This window comes from Trachemys scripta, chromosome 2 (assembly GCF_013100865.1).
Source record: "Trachemys scripta elegans isolate TJP31775 chromosome 2, CAS_Tse_1.0, whole genome shotgun sequence".
In the NCBI taxonomy this organism is placed as follows: domain Eukaryota; kingdom Metazoa; phylum Chordata; order Testudines; family Emydidae; genus Trachemys; species Trachemys scripta.
The window spans coordinates 211,580,270-211,599,919 of NC_048299.1; the positions used below are offsets into that span (position 1 = coordinate 211,580,270).

The window sequence follows — 19,650 nt, forward strand, 5'->3', positions numbered from 1 at the left end:
AGAAATCTCTCCTCTGCTCTATTGTGAAGAATTTCAACATCTAATATTGTGGTGGCAATGGTAGAATTCACCAGTGACCACCTTCCAGAATTCAGTGGAGGAGTCAGCTTTGGAGGAAGGCCTAAGACCAAGGAGAGAGTTCCCAGCATGGATTTTGGAGAAGAGAGACTCTGTCATAGAAGGCAGTAGAGCTCTTCTTCCTCATTCATACTATGCAAGACAAAGATGTGTACCCTAAAAGGACCTTCGTTGAATAAAAGGGAAAATTCATGCTCACCCATGTTAGAAAAAGCAAAGTAGATGGTTTAATTGTCTAATCATGAGGTTTGGAACATCTAGCCTCTTTAGGACTCGAGTTTGAGTTCTGTCATGGATGAAAAAGTCCTTCATCCTCCCAGTGGAGATCAAACTGAGCTCCATGCAACGACTTTGGTCCACAAGAAAGAAATTTCTTAATAAAAAATTTCCATAGGCTCATGTGGAAGCATATTACAGAGCCTAGCCAGCCCTCCAAAGAACTGTCTATCCGAAGGAATTAAGCAGAGTTTTAATTTCCGAAAAGGGACATAAAAACATTGACCAACTCAGAGGCCCTCGAAAGCACTACCCCTGTATTGGATAGACAAGCCCTTTCAAAGTGTTGAATGTTCTCTGTTGCATTACATTTTTTACATCTGCACCGCACAACAAGGTGGCTTCATTAATTTGCCGCACAGTTCACTGGCTTTTGGAGGGGTTATGTCTAGATTTGTCTGACTGGAAAAGGGGTTCTGAGCCTAAAACACCACCTGGCACCTAAGAAGAGCAAAGAATAGAGCTCAGCCCCACAAATACAGGAGACTGACTGACTCTCTCTGTTTGAGATTATGTAGATATAATCTGTCGTGTAAACCAAAAGGTAAACTTGGAATGAGTCATACTTATGCCATCTGTGAGGAACAGCTTAAATTCTGGATACAGGAGATCAGGCTAAAAATCAAGTTATTTAGGTATGTTCCACTCATTTCTATGCCTGTTCAGTATATTTTTATCTTCATATACACAGTATGAACATTATTATATACAGGGCCATTTGTGCACACAAATGTAACCCAAAATATTTATACATTGTATAAAATAATTTTATACAAATATAAATACATACACACACGCATACAAGATGTACATAAATAAATACATCGGGTGAAATCCTGTGTCCACTGACGTCAATGGGTAGTTTTCTTTTTCTTTACACACTCTCCTACTGCCCTCCTCCTCATTTTGAGTTTGGAGCAGAATTATAAATCCAAGCAAAAACAGCACACAAATTTTAATATTTAATTACAACATACATTTTATCACTCTGATGAGGAGCAAAGCCAAGAGCTTGGCTACTTGTGCTCATTAAAGACCCTAACATTCTTTAGGTAAACGTCAGCTGAATTCCAACTCAGAGTATTGTTATGCCTCCCTAAATTGTGCCTGCAGTTTCAATTGGAAAAAATATTCTTTACTCTCTGCCCTGAATTGTTGCATAGTGTTTCTGTGTGCTGCTAAATAACTGCTGGGTTCCCCTCAAGTTGGCTGTATTTCAATGGTGTTGATGAATTAGCTCCTTGTTATCATAGCTCTTTCAAGAGTACCTCATGTATTCCTAATGTACCCATTGCAGTGGCATCCCAGCACCAAAGACACAAATTAAGGATAGCACTAACATTTTTCCTAAAGGGACCTCATTCTCCACCTCTCTGACTATTCTTTTTCTCAGGGTTTGAGGGAAGGTCGCAATTCTTTGTTATAATCTGTAAAGTGCTTTTGAAAATCTTGGAAGCAAAGGACCAATATAACACTCGGATACTAGAGCAGTAGACACATGGTATAAGAACCTAGGTGGATAGATAATGCAGATGTGAGATCATTATCAAATATAAGATGTATCTATCTGACTTCCATGCATTTCTTCCAGTTAACCAGCAATCACACTTAGTGATTCTTCTTACCCCAGCCATTTAACACTCATCACTTGCAGCCTGACCAGGAAGCATTCATGCCAAATCTGAACAAATCTGCTGTAACTTTTCCATATTGTCTCATTGCAGAGCCAACAGTATGTAGCAGCTGGAATGTAGCAGATCTATCCTCCTCTGTCCTGTTATGAATTACCAAAAGCCTGCACCACAGAAGGCAAGCACACAGTATTGTTATTTTATTTTCTGTTTACAGTAAATATTTCTGAACTACTGAAGTATATGTAGACTGGTCTGCCCTCATCTGACAATTGTACTCATAAAAATGCCCCTGGCCTACAGAGTGGTTGTGCTATGCTGATTTCTGGTGGTCTTTTCTCCCTTCTATTAAGTTCACCTCAGACCTGTTTGCCAGAGTAGAAATAAATTTCAGGATTTAATGAGAGTCTCAGTTGAGCATTTTTCTGTAATAGAAAAAGAAGAAAACAAATAATTAAATAGAAATAGAAAAACCAAGAGATACTTTTGTTGCTGAGGGAGCATAATCTATCTCCTATTTACTGTGTATTTAGGGAAGTAAAGAATCTTACGAATTTGTGTTGTAGAGTTAATTTGTTCAAGAATGAAAAATTTCAACCTCTTTACTTGTGCCATTTAAGTCATTTTTAAAAAAATGCTCATATAATTTTCAAATGTTAAAAACCAGAAAGCATTCCAATTCATTTCAATGCCCATTTTAGGGGTTTCAAAGAGCTTTAACATTCTTTGTGCCCTACTCTCAAGATTGTACATGATTTGTGATTAAGTATGTAGGCAGGTGTTGGTGATGAATTTAAGTGAAATGAGAGATACAGTTCAGTAGTTTATAATTAAGCATGTGCCTGAGCTGGACACCCTCGGTGTTTGGGGATGTTTGGACCAAAAGCTGAATTCTGTAGCATGGACATGTTTATGCTTATCTCAGATGCACCCTTTTTATGGACAATGCATGCACAGTACAGTGGGTTCAATGTATTGCTTCAAATGCTTCAGCATTCTATTTTTTATATGAGTTAACTAAGACTTTTGAAGAACCTAACACATGTTCAGTTGATGTTTTACAAAAACATCTCCCTTTTTAAAGTCGTCTTCACTTGTACAGTCACTGAGGAAAAGCTAGAATTATTTCTGACTTACCAATCCACAATTAAATCCCTCTATGTCAAGTGAATTTTTCCCCAATTCTGGTTCATACAAGGTCTCAGTGACACAAACAAGCCAGATCTATGTACGGTCACAACAAACCAAACCCACAACATAAGTCAGCCGGTCTCTGCTGAACATCACCACCCTGGTGCATTTTTCCATCTTTACCTTTCATTGGGAAGCAAACTGACTAGTGTGTTCTGTCTCAAATAGTTCTTGTCAACACTCCAACGATTCTTGGGCTTTTGGAAATGTCGTCCCTTCTTTCCTGTAAGAGGTGTGTGGATAATAGTGAAGAGCAGATGCTGCTGATAGAAGAAAGGCCTGATTTGATTCATTCTCTGGATCCTAGGAGGTGTTACAGCAGCAAGCGAGATGGCTTAGCAAACGCTAATTGCAGAAAGGAGGAGAGAGAATGTCAAGCACCCCATGAGAGTTTGGATTATTTACCTTCACACAGCAGAGTTTACAAGAAGTGGCTACAGGAGAAAACGTACAGGTAACAATGCCCCCAATATGTACTGTCCTGTTCCTCCTAGATCGCAGGCAATTTGTTTTAACTCTGATTAGCACCAAACTGTAGAAAATCAAAAAAAATGAAGTGTGTAGGTCTTTCTAGAGAATAAATTTTTTCAATTGTGGAAAATTGGGGAGCAAAAAGTCTATCTACTGATGTGTGCACCTCTCCATTGTAGTTTCTGAGTGCCCCACAAATACTGATGAATTCATCTCTGTAACACTCCTGAGAGATAGAAAAGTATTATCTCCATTTTACAGCTGGTGTCTGAGGCACAGAATAAATTATTTGGCTAAGATCACACAAGAAGTTTAAGCTAGCTCTATCTTTCCCTTATGAAAGCTGCTCAGAAGGGTGGGGGTCAATAAGTTAAGTAGATACTAGAATCATGAGATGAAAAATTATTTTATTTGTGGAGTTGGGGAGGCAGAATGATCTTGTGGCTTATACCCTGGACTGGACATCAGACAACCTAGATTTTGTTCCCATTCTAGCTATATAAACATACCCCATTCCCTTGTGCGTCTGTCCTAGAACATTTTCTTATGCCTTTTTCTCCAGCTCATAAAATGGTTTGAGTATACATATTCTATCTCATAGGGGTTCTGAGAGATTCAATTCACTAATACTCACAAAGTGCACTGAGCTAATTATATGCAAGCTGCTACTGAACTGCAAAGCCTTATTTTAAAAACAATAAAGTGAATTGTGAAAGATGCTCACTAAATGATGGGGATAAGGGAATGAGTGGCCTTTTCATTTATTTCCCTGTTTAAGAAAATGTCTTCACGTAATCGTAGCCAAGAAGGGAGGCAACTGGACAACTAACCTTTTTATTCAATGTCACTTCCCTGGAAATCCTTATACCTTACTGAGCATGCAACTAGTATAACCTGTTGTTCAATTTGTACAATTTGGAAGGAAAAGGCATGTTAAAGACTTTGCAAGGGATTTGGGGGTACCCTCTTCAGGGGAAATTGCTTGCAAATATCTGACCTTATATTCTAAAGCCAAAAATGTTCTCTCCAGAAATGTTTTATGAGCCCAAGAAATAAGTAAACTCTGTCAGGGATGATTTAGCAGTAAATGATGCCTTATGCTAACCAGGAATTATTCGTAAAACACCATAGATATGCACTCTATTTAAGGGATATATGAACTGGATGCAAAGGCATAATTTTATATAATTTATGCTTTGTGTCAATGCATTAACTAAAACTGGGGAAAACACAGTAAAACTTTTGAGGCCAAGATGATAGAGATAAAGCCACTGCTGCCATTCAATATTTAATGCTACTTAATAGCCTCTATAGCACTTCTTATGAGTGCAAACGTTACCTCAGATGAACATGGGACTGATGGTTGAGTAATATGTGCCCCGTTAGCCCTCACATAACTAAACTGCATGATTTCAGCAAACATTCTTTAGTGCTGGGCACTGCCTGGGCCCACCTGGAGGGAGATTATAGTGCCACCAGACCCCTATGGTTGTGTATATCTAAGATTTTAGAGCCTTTTTTCAATGAATTATTGGTAAAAAATCTTGCCCAGGATGGTAGTGTCCTAAAGTTTGTTTTATTATGTGATTGATTGCTCTGAAATGAGTTGGTGACCTCAGATCACATCACAGGTATTCCCCCTGAGAAAATCTTCACTACAGTGGATGCTTATTGGGAGCCCCTTCATCTCTTAGCAGAGACCAAACGTTACACAGACCTGAAGAGACTGCCAATGGGGTGGTCCCTTCAAGTCAGGAACGGGGCAGAGTGGGGATATGTGCAATGCCAATAGAACAGATGTAGCATGGCCGTGGACAATAGAAAACTTCAGTTTTCAGGGTTGTGAGTCTGGCACCTCCATGAGCACTCAATTCACTAGAGAGGAGGAAAAACACCTTACTTGTTTTTGGTTCTCAGATACAGAAATACTATTTCTTGGCCCTTAGGTTAAAAAGTTTTAACATCCCTCTGTGTGTTTGTGTTATGTTGTATTTACTATAAAATGTATTTTGAGGTAGCACTATCTAGCTCCTTAGCCAAATGGAACTGATTCCCAAAGGAAAATGGCTTTTTGTGAATATATGTAGTCTTCTGCTTAATATACCAGGTTTGTGTGGTTTGGCCTCTCTTTCAGTCACAGATAATAATCAAAACAAGCATACCTTTTTGCAGGAGGCAATTTGACAAACCATCCTGAGCTCGCTGCAAAGGACTAATGTTACTATTCCATCTTTAGAACTGACTGGGATCGATGGATGTTGATGGGGCTAATTGGAATAGGAGTAGGAATGCTGGGATTCCTGACACATCAGATAATTGACTATCTCATCAAACTAAAATGGGAACTGGTGAAAAATTACCTCCAGGTGAGCAGAGGAAAAACAAATTGGCCTCTCTTTTTACTTTGTTCTGATTGGTAGTAAAACTCCATGAACATGAAGTTTTTACTCAGCTACTCTACTGGCATCTTCTGTCAATGATTTTTTTTTTTTTTTTTTTGCTGAAGAATTTCTTCCTAAAGGCTTGAATGAAGCATCTGCTGACTAACTGGCAAATACAATAGCTGACATTCAGTACATGATAAGCTGTTGGTTTAGCAAGTCTTCTGCATATACAGGCAACTATTCGGTAAATGCGATCCATAACAAACTCTTCTGGACTGATCTGCAGATCTGAAAGGAAAATGAAACCAGGTTTAATTTTCTAGAAAGCTGTTTCCATCAATCACTGTCTCAAAAGACTTCTATTTCTATTAACCAAAATTTAAGAGATTTCCCCACATGTCTTGAAAAAGTAACACTATGCATGTTAGTTACTATACACCTATGTACCAAATTATGGGCCCGTTATACAACCCCCTACTCTCATGAGTAATCACACGGCCAATGTGATTTATTGCATGAGTAAGGATAGCTGGTTTGAGAATCAGATTTGCATCTGAATTTTAATACATTGTGTCTTGAAATTGGAACTAAATACTTACATGCCTATGGTAGCAGATGGAAATAAAATTCATCTGCATCACTGATAATACAAAAGCAGCTAAAGGGTGGCTTGGATGCTTATGCTTCAGGTTTGTAATGGCTACACACTCTGGCACCAAAGGTACAAATCCTGGTGGAGTTAACTCAGGCTCAGTCTTTCTAAGACAGACAAACTGAGTACCATGCAGTTTATTGTGTGCGTGCTTGCTTGATTGGAGGCGGTGAGGACCTGATGGAAAAGAAGGAAGCTGGTTGTCAGTACTTGGCAAGCCCACAGTTAAGAGGTTCATAACAGGAAGGAGCTTTCCCATCTTTGGCAGAAAAATGTAGACATTCTAGGCTGGACTCTGATACCTTAGCACAATGACCATGGGTATGGACAGGTGTTCAGATATCAGTGATGAGCATGGTATGAATACCTAATATCTTTGTTGGATGTCTCATGAGAAGTCAGGACTTTGAAATAATGCTTCCAAGGCCTTCTCAGCTGAAGGGAGGTCTAAGCACTTCAGGAAAATGCAGAGGTGGACTTGACATCTACAGGAAATGGGGGATGAGAAGATCAGTGTACCTCTGAGATATGAAAACAATTAAAAATGGGTTCCAGTAGTATGACCTATATGATGCTCTGAGTCCGAGTCTGCCAAGAAAGCAGACTTTGTCCCCAGGCATTGTAACCGTCCTAGTACTGGATCACAAAATTTTCCTTTGTGTGTGTCAGTGCTTCCAAGCAGCAGGCAGAACTCATCCCACTATCCTTGTGATGGTGGTGTTGCATTACAGTAGTACCAGAGACCACGCTAAGATCAGGATCCCTTTGTGCTAGTTGCAGTACAAACAAGTATTGAGAGGGTTCCTGCCATAAAGACCCCACAACCTAAATTCATTCTCCAACTACAGAGCAGCTGAATTTGGTTCTGTGTACCTTACCTTCCTGTTTTGCCACTCTGTACAGTACACTAGAAAAAAGACCTGGCATGAGGTGCAGACAGGAAGGCTGAGGTGGCCTGCTGTACTACTATGATTTGGGAAACAAAGGGGACAGCTTTGGCTTGCATACACAGTGAATCAAAGCCTAATAGTCGGGAATTTTATAAAGTATGTGGGTGCTGATGTGCTTGTGATGAGTTCTGGAGACAGCATGACTGCAGTTAATCCAAACACAAACAAACCAACCAACCTTGGCAGACTGAAACATGTTTAAATTGAAAAGACTGAGTATAAGAGATATCACTTTAATAAAGAAATAACAGAGGGAACTATCTAGATGAATTTACGGTTAGTATTATTGGGTAAAATTTAAAGAGTTATCTATTGTAATAGATTCAGGCCGCAGTTCAGGAAAGCATCTTTATTCAGTATAGCACTTAAGCACATAAGCAATGGAGTCAATGGAACTTGAGTAAGTTCTGTCTTGGTTTGGGGCCTTCAGGGAACACTAAAATACCCTTTGCTATGTTGTATGGGCATGGACAAATTGGTTTGGAAAACTAAGAGCCACTGTGAACCTTTCTCTTATCTAAAACCCAGACTCAACCCCATATTTTCAAATAGTCTGCAACACTTGCTTCTCTCTTTCCCGTTTTCATTCTTATATGCTGTAAATTGTAGGACTTGCTACAGTGGGTTATGAAAGAAAATGGACAAATGAACAGAAAAATGTATCTCTAAATATATATCACTATCTAGTGTTGGCAGACGGTTTGAGACAGTACACATACTTGTTTTCTATACCATTGCTTATGCTAATAAATTATTTGTAAAACGCAGAACGGCAACTTCCACATGACCTGGATTTGCATACTTGGGTCAGGACTGGCCATGATTGTTGTATCTTCAGGGCTAGTGGTGGTAAGTATGTCTCTTACTCAACTACTGTAAAATATCAGTGGAGTTCTGAGAGCTGGAGGCTTAATTACAGAAAAGGAGTCTTAGAACATATACCCTGTATAGTCCTCACTGGGAAACAGTCAGAGGCCTAACACAGGTCTATAATGCTGAGATCAGACACATCCCTTGCTCTTGTGTTTTTTTGTTATGTCAGTGCCTTCTAAGTGCTACTATAGTTAAGCATGATCAGAATTTCTCCATGATTTCTGTTTTACTGGCTATGTAGGGAATCCTGGGATTGATATCCAGTCTGAGATCCAAATTCAGGCCCTGTGAGCACATGCAATTCCTATGGCAGTCTTGGGCAAAATAAATGTTGGTGTAAATGGTTGTATAAGTTATACTTTAGGTATACATTGGTCATAAAATGGATACAAGTGGCAAATTAGCGTATCTTGCACAGAGTTGGAGCCTGATCCTAAAATAAACACTCACAATGACTTCAAATGGGGTTTGGCTCAGACCTCTGTGTGAAATGAGTGTGACTTACATTTCCAGTTCTTCTTTAAGGCTCCAGCACCTCTACCAGACTGCAAAGCCAACACAGAAAGCCCGTTTCCCATCTACCATCTTACTGGGTTCAATTTAGTCACAAGAAGGCAGCTAGTAGCGTCAAGAGGGAGGGGGAGAGAAGAGAAAAATAAAAATTTAATGGAACTTTCCAAAAAAGCTAAGGAAAAGGTATATGTGGGATACACTTATCTATTTGCTTAATACAGAAGTCTTGAGCTATGTCAGAGAAGGAACTGAAAGAATGGATGACTTGATAGAACAAGTAACTGTAAGTTGTGAGAGAAGTTATGAACTGTTTGTGAAAGCTGCAATTATTAGCTGCAGGTGGATCTGAATGCCTGTATTTGGAAATCATTTTTGACTCTCTCTTTACAGTTCTTTTGCCCAGCAGGTGCACCGTATGGGCTTCCAGAAGTCATTGGGTTTCTGAATGGTGCTTCTATTCAACACATTTTTAATGTCAAGACTTTTTTGGGGACGTTTGTTTCTTGTGTGCTGGCTGTGGCGTCTGGGCTCTTCTGTGGACCGGAAGGCCCTATGATTCACTTAGGGTAAGGAACACGATGGAAGAGTTTAAACTGTCAGGGTCTGATTGTCTGTTGCTTTACAGCGGTGCCAAGTGGGTGTAAAATACTCAAATCAGACTTGTTTTCTCACAGAAGTGGTGGTATTTGAGGCCCGCTTTGCACAGGGTAAATGACTGCACAAGGTGCAAAAGAGTGGGAAATTGGATGCTCAGGTTCCATAAGATCCCTAGATTAAAAAGAAGACAACCCACAGTTATAGTCACTAGTGACCACAGAATTGGTCAAAACTGCTTCTCTTTGCAATTCCCACAGGATAGTAGATTGCAAGTCAGAATGGAGCTGTAAATTATTTATATCCCAGTGTAGTGCCATATTTGTAGTTGGGAAAGTAATATCACAATATGTTCTTGCTGAAAGAAACATTCGATTTTATTTTTTTCCTATTTAAATAAAAAGAAACAAACAGAAATCCTCCCGGTCCTTCAGCTGGGTCCCTGGGAGAGGAATCCTCTCCTTTTATTTCCTCCTATTAAGCAGTCTCATGAGTAGAGGTGATAGTCAGGTTCTTTCTGCTTGTGTAGTACATTTCCTTTTTTGGCTGACCTATTAGGGTTAGGGTAAAGTATTTATCCTTGAGGTTTGCTCTCCTCATCTCCACGAAACCCCTTTCCTCCACTCATATCATTTTACTTGTACATAGGTGCAGCAGCCCTTAAGGATTCAAAAATAAGAGAGTAAGGTTTAGTCAGAGGCGAACACAACCATTTCAGACAATGATTACCAAGGCCTAGCTCTCCTTTTCAGGTTTCTTTTGTATGCTTTACTTTCAGACTTTTGTCTCCAGGCGCTCAGTGGCTGCAGCTATAATTCCCCCGCCCCCCATGTTTAGTTTTGTAATAGTGACGCATGATCCAAAAAAATGCAATCAAATTTCCATAAAGAAAATCAGAACAGTATTAACTTAAAATAGTGGCATAAAGAATTAATTTAATTGAATTTATTTTTTAAAATATCCAATTTTTATTGTACATCAACACACACAATTTTGTTACAAAGAGTTTTATACAAAGAATATAAATATTTTCATGATTTTAAATGTCAATGAAAACTGTTTTCTTGGATTTAAGTGCAGCCCTGAAGCATTGTCTGAGACATGGTATAGTAAATGAAACCACTGTGCATCTTCCACTGGGAGTGAGATTGCGTTGCTCTCAACAGTGATTAAACTTGAAATGGATGATTGAAATGGACTATAATTAAGGTTAAGATTTTGTCACGGAAGACCTTCCAGAGACCTCTGTGACATTTTCTGCTTCAGCCCCAGGGCAGTGTGGCTGGAGGTGTCAGCTGGCAGGGGCCCAGCAGCTCTCAGGGGCTAGCTCTAGCAGCCAGCTCTCAGCCATTGCAGGTAGTGGGGAAACCCTTCAGCACATGCAGGTGATTGGGAGCCCCCCCGACAGCTCCCAGACACTGGTGATAGCAGGACTTGTGTGTCCCAGCCACCATGGGCAATGGGGGCCGGGACCCTGGAGCCCAAGCAGCTGTGGGTGCTGGACCCTCCTCACCCGTGACCTGTCTGTGACTTTTACTAAAAATAATCGTGACAAAATCTTAGCCTTAACTATAATCAGTTGTTGTATGCAGTGTAGTTGTAGCCATGTCAGTCCCAGGATATTAGAGAGATGAGGTGGGTAGGTAATATCTTTTATTGGACCAACTTCTGTTGGTGAAAGAGACAAGCTTTTGAGCTGCACAAGCTCTGTGTGGCTCGAAAGCTTGTCTCTTTCACTAACAGAAGTTGGTCCAGTACAGTACAAGATAATACCTCACCCACCTTGTCTTCCTCTCTCTCTCTAATCCATCATGTCAGTACTCTTAGGCAGATGCTAACATGCAGCTCATCAAAGGAGCCTTTAGAATCTTTCTTCACAGTACATGTTGTGAGGGGCCCTTTTAATCTCTGAATTATTAACTTGGAAGCCTTTAATAGCTTCCTCTCTTGTGTCAACAGGACTTTGCATATTGAAAAGCAAATGTGTTCTACAGTCCCATGTTACACTTGCTGGAGTCAATTTAGCTTTGCTGCTCTGCAGCAGCTGAGGATCTGGCCCTTTTATCTTTAACTTCAGTTGATATGTGAATAGCATATTAAAAATAACACTAACTTTTATATCATTATTTTAGGGCAATAATAGGGTGTGGCCTGACCCAGTTCAAGTCAGACATCCTCGGAATTCAGCTGCCCTTCTTCACCAGGTTTTGGAATTCAGCTGATAAGTATGTAATTGATGTAATTGTTTAAAAAGTCTTCTGAGACAGAATTGCCATATGCTGACTCTCAAATCAGATGTATCAAAGGGTTAATCAAAAAGCTAGGGACTAATAGAACCTGGCAGAGAGTTGGAGTGAATGATCTAATAAGATTCTAGTCATTTCAGATATTTGTGATCTTAGATGGAAAATACTGGGAGATATTCCTGGCCCTCTCCATCAGAAAGTAATCTCTTCCTCCTTCTGTGATTTCCATAGGTGAGCTGTGCTAATGTAGCAAATGTAGAGCCATAATTAAAACGACTTGTGATAAGTATGTAGGTTGAATGCTTATGAAAACAGTGTGCTTAACACGTGGGCCCTAATTCTCCATTGCTTTGCACCTCGTGTTGTCATTCACACTGCTACAAAATGAGTGTAAAATACTAGACTTTTGAATTTAGGTTTGTCTAAATTAATATAGCATTAAGATACTGTGACAAAGTTCCTCCTCTATCTTGGTGGGTCCTGCGCTTATTGGCGGATTTTCTTGCCTCAGAGATTCACCATGTGGGTTGGGGAACAGCCCAGAGACCTTCCCCTCTGGGAGAACCCACAGTCCAGGTCAATTGGGAGGTTTGGGGGGAACCGGGGCCCGCCCTCTACTCCGGGTTCCAGCCCAGGGCCCTGTGGACTGCAGCTGTCTATAGTGCCTCCTGTAACAGCTGCATGACAACAGCTACAACTCCATGGGCTACTGCCCCATGGCTTCCTCCAAACACCTTCCTTATTCTCACCACAGGACCTTCCTCCTGGTGTCTGATAACACTTGTGCTCCTCAGTCCTCCAGCAGCACACCCTCTCAATCTCAGCTCCTTGCGCCTCTTGCTCCCAGCTCCTCACACTCCCACCACAAACTGAAGTGAGCTCCTTTTTAAAACCCAGGTGCCCTGATTAGCCTGCCTTAATTGATTCTAGCAGCTTCTTCTTAATTGGCTCCAGGTGTCCTAATTAGCCTGCCTGCCTTAACTGGTTCTAGCTGGTTCCTGATTACTCTAGTGCAGCCTCTGCTCTGGTCACTCAGGGAACAGAAAACTACTCATCCAGTGACCATATATTTGCCCTCTACCAGACTCCTGTACCCCACTGGTCTGGGTCTGTCACAATACTTATATATTTAGTTAAAATGTTTTTTCTTTCTTCCTGGCTATCCTGAGGATTCCACAGTTTCAGTTCAATCTACACATTCTGCATAGGAGACACAGGCTTGTTTCCCTTTTTCCCCACTGTAAAATGATACAGACTGTTCATACTTTCTTTAATCTGAATCTTCTCTGCTAATGAACATCTGTGGGCTGGATTTTGCAAACCTGCTTTTGTAAATACTCCCACTGAAGTCAAAGGAATTACTCACATGAGTAAGGATTACTTGCATCAGTAAGGATTTGCAGGGTCAGGCTCTGTCTTCTGGATATTGCTCATTAGCTCATTAAAGTAATAAATAAAAAGCCCCATATTATATTGGTTTTTTTTGTTTTTGTTTTTTTTGTTTCCAAGGCAAGGGCAAAGCAGGGCAAAAGCCTCATTTGCCAAAAGAAAAGGCCATTGTGAACTATTTGTGGCTCACAGGATAATCATACAGTACAGCTCGTACGATATGTGATATGCTTTGTCTTTAACTTTCATCTTCAGTTAGTGAAATAAATCCTGAGACACGCTTATTAAAACAAATTGTTACTCATGGAAGAAATTAGTAATTGCTTTAAGAAGAGCAGTAAAAGATTTTGCTTTTGTTTTGTAAAAGTACAATATAAGATAATTAGAGAAGAATTGATTTACAGAGGCAGGAAAACTCCTGAGAGAAACATATCATCTAGAAATCCTGTTTATACAGAAAGGATTAACTGTGAACAGCAAGCTCATCTTAGCTTCTCCTCCTTGTTGTTGTCTTTTGGAATGTGGGATGAGAAGCATGCTAACTCCTTTCTGGTGTATTTTTGGAGCAGCAAATAGGTTTGGTACCTTTTTTAAAGTCTTTTAAAATAAATGTTATAGCTTCACAGATGAAGCAACAGTTCAGTAAGTATTCAGGCATCATGTAACCCTTACTCCAGTAGACAGTACTAGTTGATATGTATAAGGGCACGTCTATAAAGCAATTAAGAAAAACCTGTGGCACTAAGTCTCAGAGCCTGGGTCATCTGACTTGGGCTTGCAGGGCTCCGGTTGTGAAGCTGAAAATTGCTGTGTAGACATTCCCGGTTGGACTGGAGCCCGGGCTCTGAGATGCTCCCTCCTCGCAAGATTTCAGTGCCCAGGTTCTAGCCCCAGCCAAAATGTCTACACTGTGATAGTTAGCTCTGCAGCCCGAGTCCCACAAGCCTGAGTCAGCTGAACTGGGTCAGCTATGGCCATGTTACTCTAAAAAAAAAAAAAAAAAAACTATGTTAAAAGAAGGTTAAGTTTCCAAAGTCAAGCCGTCAAAAATTAGGAAATGCCAGACTTAAGGTTGCCTGCATAGCCTTAACTCGGCCCTCTTGTGCATATGCATTATGATATAGCCTTTAGTGACATGGTCACCTACTATTTTTTCCACCACATCTCTGCATCATTCAGTGCACAGGATGGACAGTGCTCACTGAACGAGCAGCAGTTCAATAATTTGTTTTCTCCTTGTTTGTGTGGTCCCAAGCCTTATTTGCTACATGCTGTTTAAACCTTGCTCTGAAGACTGAATTATTTATTTCCTGATTGGCTTTTTCTATGGCTTCACAAACAATGAATTAATTTATCTTTGTAAAACCCCGGTGAGGGGAGGTGGTGGTATTATCCCCATTTCATACAACAAGATTAAAACATTTTAAGATCAGAAGGAACCATTAGATAATCTAGTTTGACCTCCTGTATCTCTCTGGCCATTAAATTTCAACCAGTTACCCTAGTGTTGAGCTTAAAGCATATCTTACAGAAAGGCATCCAGTCTTGCTCTGAAGAGATCAAGAGATGGAATCATAGAATAACAGGGTTGGAAGGGACCTCAGGAGGTCATCTAGTCCAATCCCCTGCTCAAAGCAGGACCAATCCCCAACTAAATCATCCCAGCCAGGGCTTTGTCAAGCCTGACCTTAAAAACATCTAAGGAAGGAGATTCCACCACTTCCCTAGGTAACCCATTCCAGTGCTTCACCACCCTCCTAGTGAAAAAGTTTTTCCTAATATCCAACCTAAACCTCACCCACTGAATCCACCATTTCCTGTTATAGTGGTTCCAGTGCTGCCTTTGCACTGCAACCTTAATTCTGGTATTTCCTAACTTTTGTGTGCTTGACTCAGCAAATTTAATGTTCTTTTAACATGGCTTTTTCAATATAACTTCCTTGATTTTTTTTAAGAAAAGCAAACTGAAAAAAAAAACAACAACCAGAAATTCAATCATGTGAAACTATATTGACTCCCACATGGTTCATCTGTAGGGTTTGGACTTTTAGATCAACAGCACAGACATCTGCTACTTGAGCTAACAGAGTAACTATAGCAGTAGTAGGTTGTCATACTCGTTGTGGCCCAGCCACTAGAGGGAGATGAGGCACATATTTTCCCAGTGGGTTCCACAGCCATTTGACAGCGGGGGAATGGTAAGACTCAGGAATCATAGGTTTTATTCCAGATTTATATGGGAGTCTACTGATGTAGTTTCAGATCCTTCTTCCCCTTTCCCTCTGCAAATCTGACCCCTTTCTGCCGTTGGCCATTCTAGCTTGTCCCAGTCTCCCCTCCATGTCCTAGTCTTCCTCCTTGCCCATCTGCAGTCCAGGCCACTTCCTTGTCCTTCTCTTCACTGCAGGAGCGCCGCCAGCTTTTTTGCTGCCCTAGGCAGTGGAAGGTCCCGCCCCCAAAATGCCATCCCTGACAGAGGAGGCGGAAGGTCCCGCCCCCGAAATACCCCTGATGACCGGGGCGGTGGAAGGTCCCGCCCCCGAAATACCGACGACGACCGGGGCGGCCGAAGATCCTGCCACTGCGGTCGCCGCCCCTAAATGTTAGTGCCCGAGGCGACCGCCTAGGTCGCCTGATGGGTTGCGCTGGCCCTGCTTCACTGCATGGATGCCAGTAGTAGAAGCATTGAGAGCACAAAAGAGACACTCGTTCTCAGCTTCTATGCCTGTGTCATAGCAGCTCCCAGCAGTGTTGAGGAGCAATTGCAAAGAAAATCCTGCTCTGCCCTTTCAGCCTCAAACTGGAGCATGCTCCCTGAAGATGGAATGTTCAGAGAATTTAGCAGTCAAGTTCTAACAAATCTCTACTGAGCGTGTGCAAACTGAGATTTTCAGAGGCCCGTAACTTGACCAAATTTGGGTGGATTTTCACAGCGCTGGCAAAAGGCACATCCCTGATAACAGTGTGATACTCCTCCTGGTCCTCCTCATTGCCAAATTTCAAATCCCTGCTGCAAAGCATGGAGGCAGTAGAGTTTCACAGTTAAACAGTTGGAAAGAATTTTTTTATCATTGGCAAAACAATGTATTTTTCTTAAAAAAACAAAACAAACAAACAAAATACTGATGAATCATGTGAGTTGAAAATGTATAGAAAATTTCAGCCTGACCAGACACCCAATATGGGAAATTGCCAAACTTTTGGGTTGAAAAATTATAAACCAATGAAAACAGGGTGTTTTAATAGAAAGTGTTGAGAAAACTTAACTATGGTGTCGCTACTTATAATACATGCAGTGCTCTGAGGAATCAAGAAATTGGTCAGCCTACAAAGACACTCTAAGAGTTCCTAATGCAATGCACTAGGAGAGAAAAGTTAATTGGGACAGGGTTAAAAAAGAGAAAAGCTAATATCTTACAAAGCAAACAGAAAAATCAATCAGTTAACCAATCAACACATCCCCTGCTGCCCAGTCCACATCCCCTTTAGGCCTCAGAATATGACCCTCATAGTATTACTAACACATGGATTCACAGCTAACAGTTCTGAGAGTTATGCTTATCTTTGGGCTCACTGACCCCTCTTTTGGCAGCTTAGTTTGACATGGACCTTTGTGTCCTTGGCAGTTGACTGAAATCAGCTCACTTCTCCTATGCCACCAAACAGCCACTAGTTATTACTGTTGTTGTGGATCAGGTTTGAATTTAGACCCCAGAGGTGAAAAGCTCTATGTCCCCAAAACAATGCCCTGAACCAGCCAGTCCCCCTATATTTAGCCTTTAAAAATATATTTGCTTTAACAATAAATAGGCAAGGATTATTTTTTTACCATTGTTGAGTTTTCTAAACATATAAATCTTAAAGCATGCCTTGCTGTGCCTCACTGTTTTCTGATGAATTATTTTTCTCCATGTTGTAGGAGGAATTTCATTACAGCTGGTGCAGGAGCAGGAATAGCCTCGGTATTCCGTGCTCCAGTGGGTGGACTCTTGTTCACATTGGAAGAGGTGGCCTCTTTCTGGGACATCAGACTGGCCTGGCAAACTTTCTTCTGCTGCTTGATGGCTGCCTTCACTACGGATTTACTCTCTTCATCTCTTTCTGGGTTTGTTTACAGAGGTCATTTTGGATTTTTCAAAGCAGAGAAAAGAATTTTATTTTGGGTATGTACCAAACGGACTATTTTTGAATACAAATATAGCTCATGGATTTATAATTTATACGGCAAATACCCATATCTCTTTGGGCCTGGAATCTGGGAAAAAATAATCTGTGGCACTAGTCCTGTTTTCTGTCTGAAGTGAAGAATCTTGAGAAGCATAAATGGGAAATTAGCCTATGAAAATTAAAAATAGTTTATGGACTGTTTTTAAGCCTTTAGGGCTCTAACAGCAATTGACACTGACCGGAGGACCCCTTCTCTTACCATGCCATACCGCATACCAGCTAATATTAAATGACTACCTCTGACAGCAACATCATTTCTGATGAAGCACTTAGTGATACAGTCTTAGGCCATGTCTTAGCTAGGAAAAGAGGTGTGTTCTTACCAAGTATTCATTAACAAGTGGTAACTAACATGAGATATATCCTAGTGAAGCTGAGGCAGTTTGTAGTTTTAAATGTATTAGCAATTGGAAGTAAACCCTAGGCTCCACCTTAATGCTGGAGATAGCCAGTGAAATCTCCAAGGTGAGAGAGGTTGACAAAGAAGGGGGAGGGAGCCAGCCCAGCCAGGAGAGGCACTAGCATCCGAAGAAGTGGGCTGTAGTCCACGAAAGCTTATGCTCTAATAAATTTGTTAGTCTCTAAGGTGCCACAAGTACTCCTGTTCTTTTTGCGGATACAGACTAACACGGCTGCTACTCTGAAACCTCTAGATTTAAAGCTGCACTTTCCTGTTGTCACCTTATCTGAGGGGTAAATTTCCCTCCCTGAGCAGGCTACACCTGTGGGTAGCAAGTGGGGAGAATTGCTATTTCCAATTTTCCTTGACGTGCGTCTGGCCCAATCAGTTAAACTTTCTCTCAGAACCATCTTCTGTATGCAATTTTTTTTTCTTAAGCAACTTCTTAGTCTCCTCCAACATGTCCAACACAGTTTTGGTCAACCATTAGTTAGCAAAATTCAGCTGCCTAATAGAGTTTTCTCTATCTGCATGGGTGGAAGCTTAGATAGGTTTGACTATAGTTATTTTAACTGTTGCAGTTTTTGCTGAGCTGGCATTAGAGTGAAACAACGCCAAGGGCAATCTTGTTGATTTCCGCACGTGATTTCTGCTTAATGGCTCAGCCTCGGAGTGGGAACTGCATTCCTGGTAATTAATAGAAAATGGTTAGCTCTTAACATAACAGAACAATTATTTCCGAAGCCCTTTTCCTTCCCCGTGGGGATCCTTGCATTGAGCTCAGGCTATTAGATGGCCAACAGCTTGCAGTGCTTTTGGCTGGGATTATCAAAGGGTTAGCTGCCCAATTTTCACTGAACTCGGAATTGGGCATATAGCTCCTTTTTATTAGGCTCTTTGAAAATCCCAGCCCCAGCTGTTACCAGAGAACAATATGAGGTTCCCTGGGATATGCAAGAAACATACCAAAAAATGTGAGGTATTGGGGGCAAAGGTATCTTTTTGGCATAACATTAATATCCATACATTTTCAACCTGCTGCGGCCAAAATCTGACATGTTTTTTAAAATTGGATGATACTCAAAACAAAGGATACATTGGAAAAATAGCAGTGTTTAGGCAACAATAGGTAGGGAGACTTTGGTGGTGGTTTAACACTTGGCTCAGCTAAGTCTTGAATAGCTTCCTGGTAAGCTCTCTTTATTGCTGTTTACCCAGCTGTTTCATTTTGTTGCTTGTAAATGGATAAAAAATACAAAGAAAAATAAATAATACTTGGAAGACACAAGTATTTATTTACATACAAAAAGATATTGTTGAACATGCCAGATCATGGCACTCCAATAAACGTCCCATCCCCACAAATTTTGTTTGATTTCAGGAAGAATATACAACAACAGACATGAAATTCCATAATTTCCTTTGTTTTTCAAAAGCAGCATGTATATAAAATAGCCGTAGGACAATAGCTGTCAATCTTTGCTCAAGTACAGTTGAGGGTTTGTATTCTGCAAAGTGCTGAGTGAGTGCCCTTGGTTCCCACTGACTTCAAGCAGAGATAAGAGCACTCAAAACCCCATAGAACTGTGTGGTGTTGGTCAGATTTGAGATCCACTGGACAAGCTGTGTGGGGAAGTTTGCACAGAACAATCTTGCAATATCCCTGCCTCTAACCAGTGCTTAGTAATACTTCATCATGAGTACCAACAGTTATCCCCCACCCTAGAAGAAGAAAAACTCTGCAGATGCTACTCAAATATACTACTCTTTGTTTC

The 19,650-nt window shown here is 40.8% G+C and overlaps 1 protein-coding gene across 1 annotated transcript in view; it reads left to right on the plus strand.

Moving 5' to 3' along the window:
• Positions 1-3,265: 3,265 nt before the first annotated feature.
• LOC117871817 (chloride channel protein C-like) overlaps positions 3,266-19,650 on the plus strand; it is a gene marked incomplete at its 5' end in the record, with an annotated part of 108,665 nt that continues 92,280 nt past the window's right edge. The window contains 6 exon segments of the mRNA XM_034759573.1: positions 3,266-3,630; positions 5,884-6,013; positions 8,402-8,482; positions 9,410-9,585; positions 11,746-11,838; positions 17,168-17,411. Coding sequence (XP_034615464.1) covers positions 3,266-3,630; positions 5,884-6,013; positions 8,402-8,482; positions 9,410-9,585; positions 11,746-11,838; positions 17,168-17,411 — 1,089 coding nt within the window.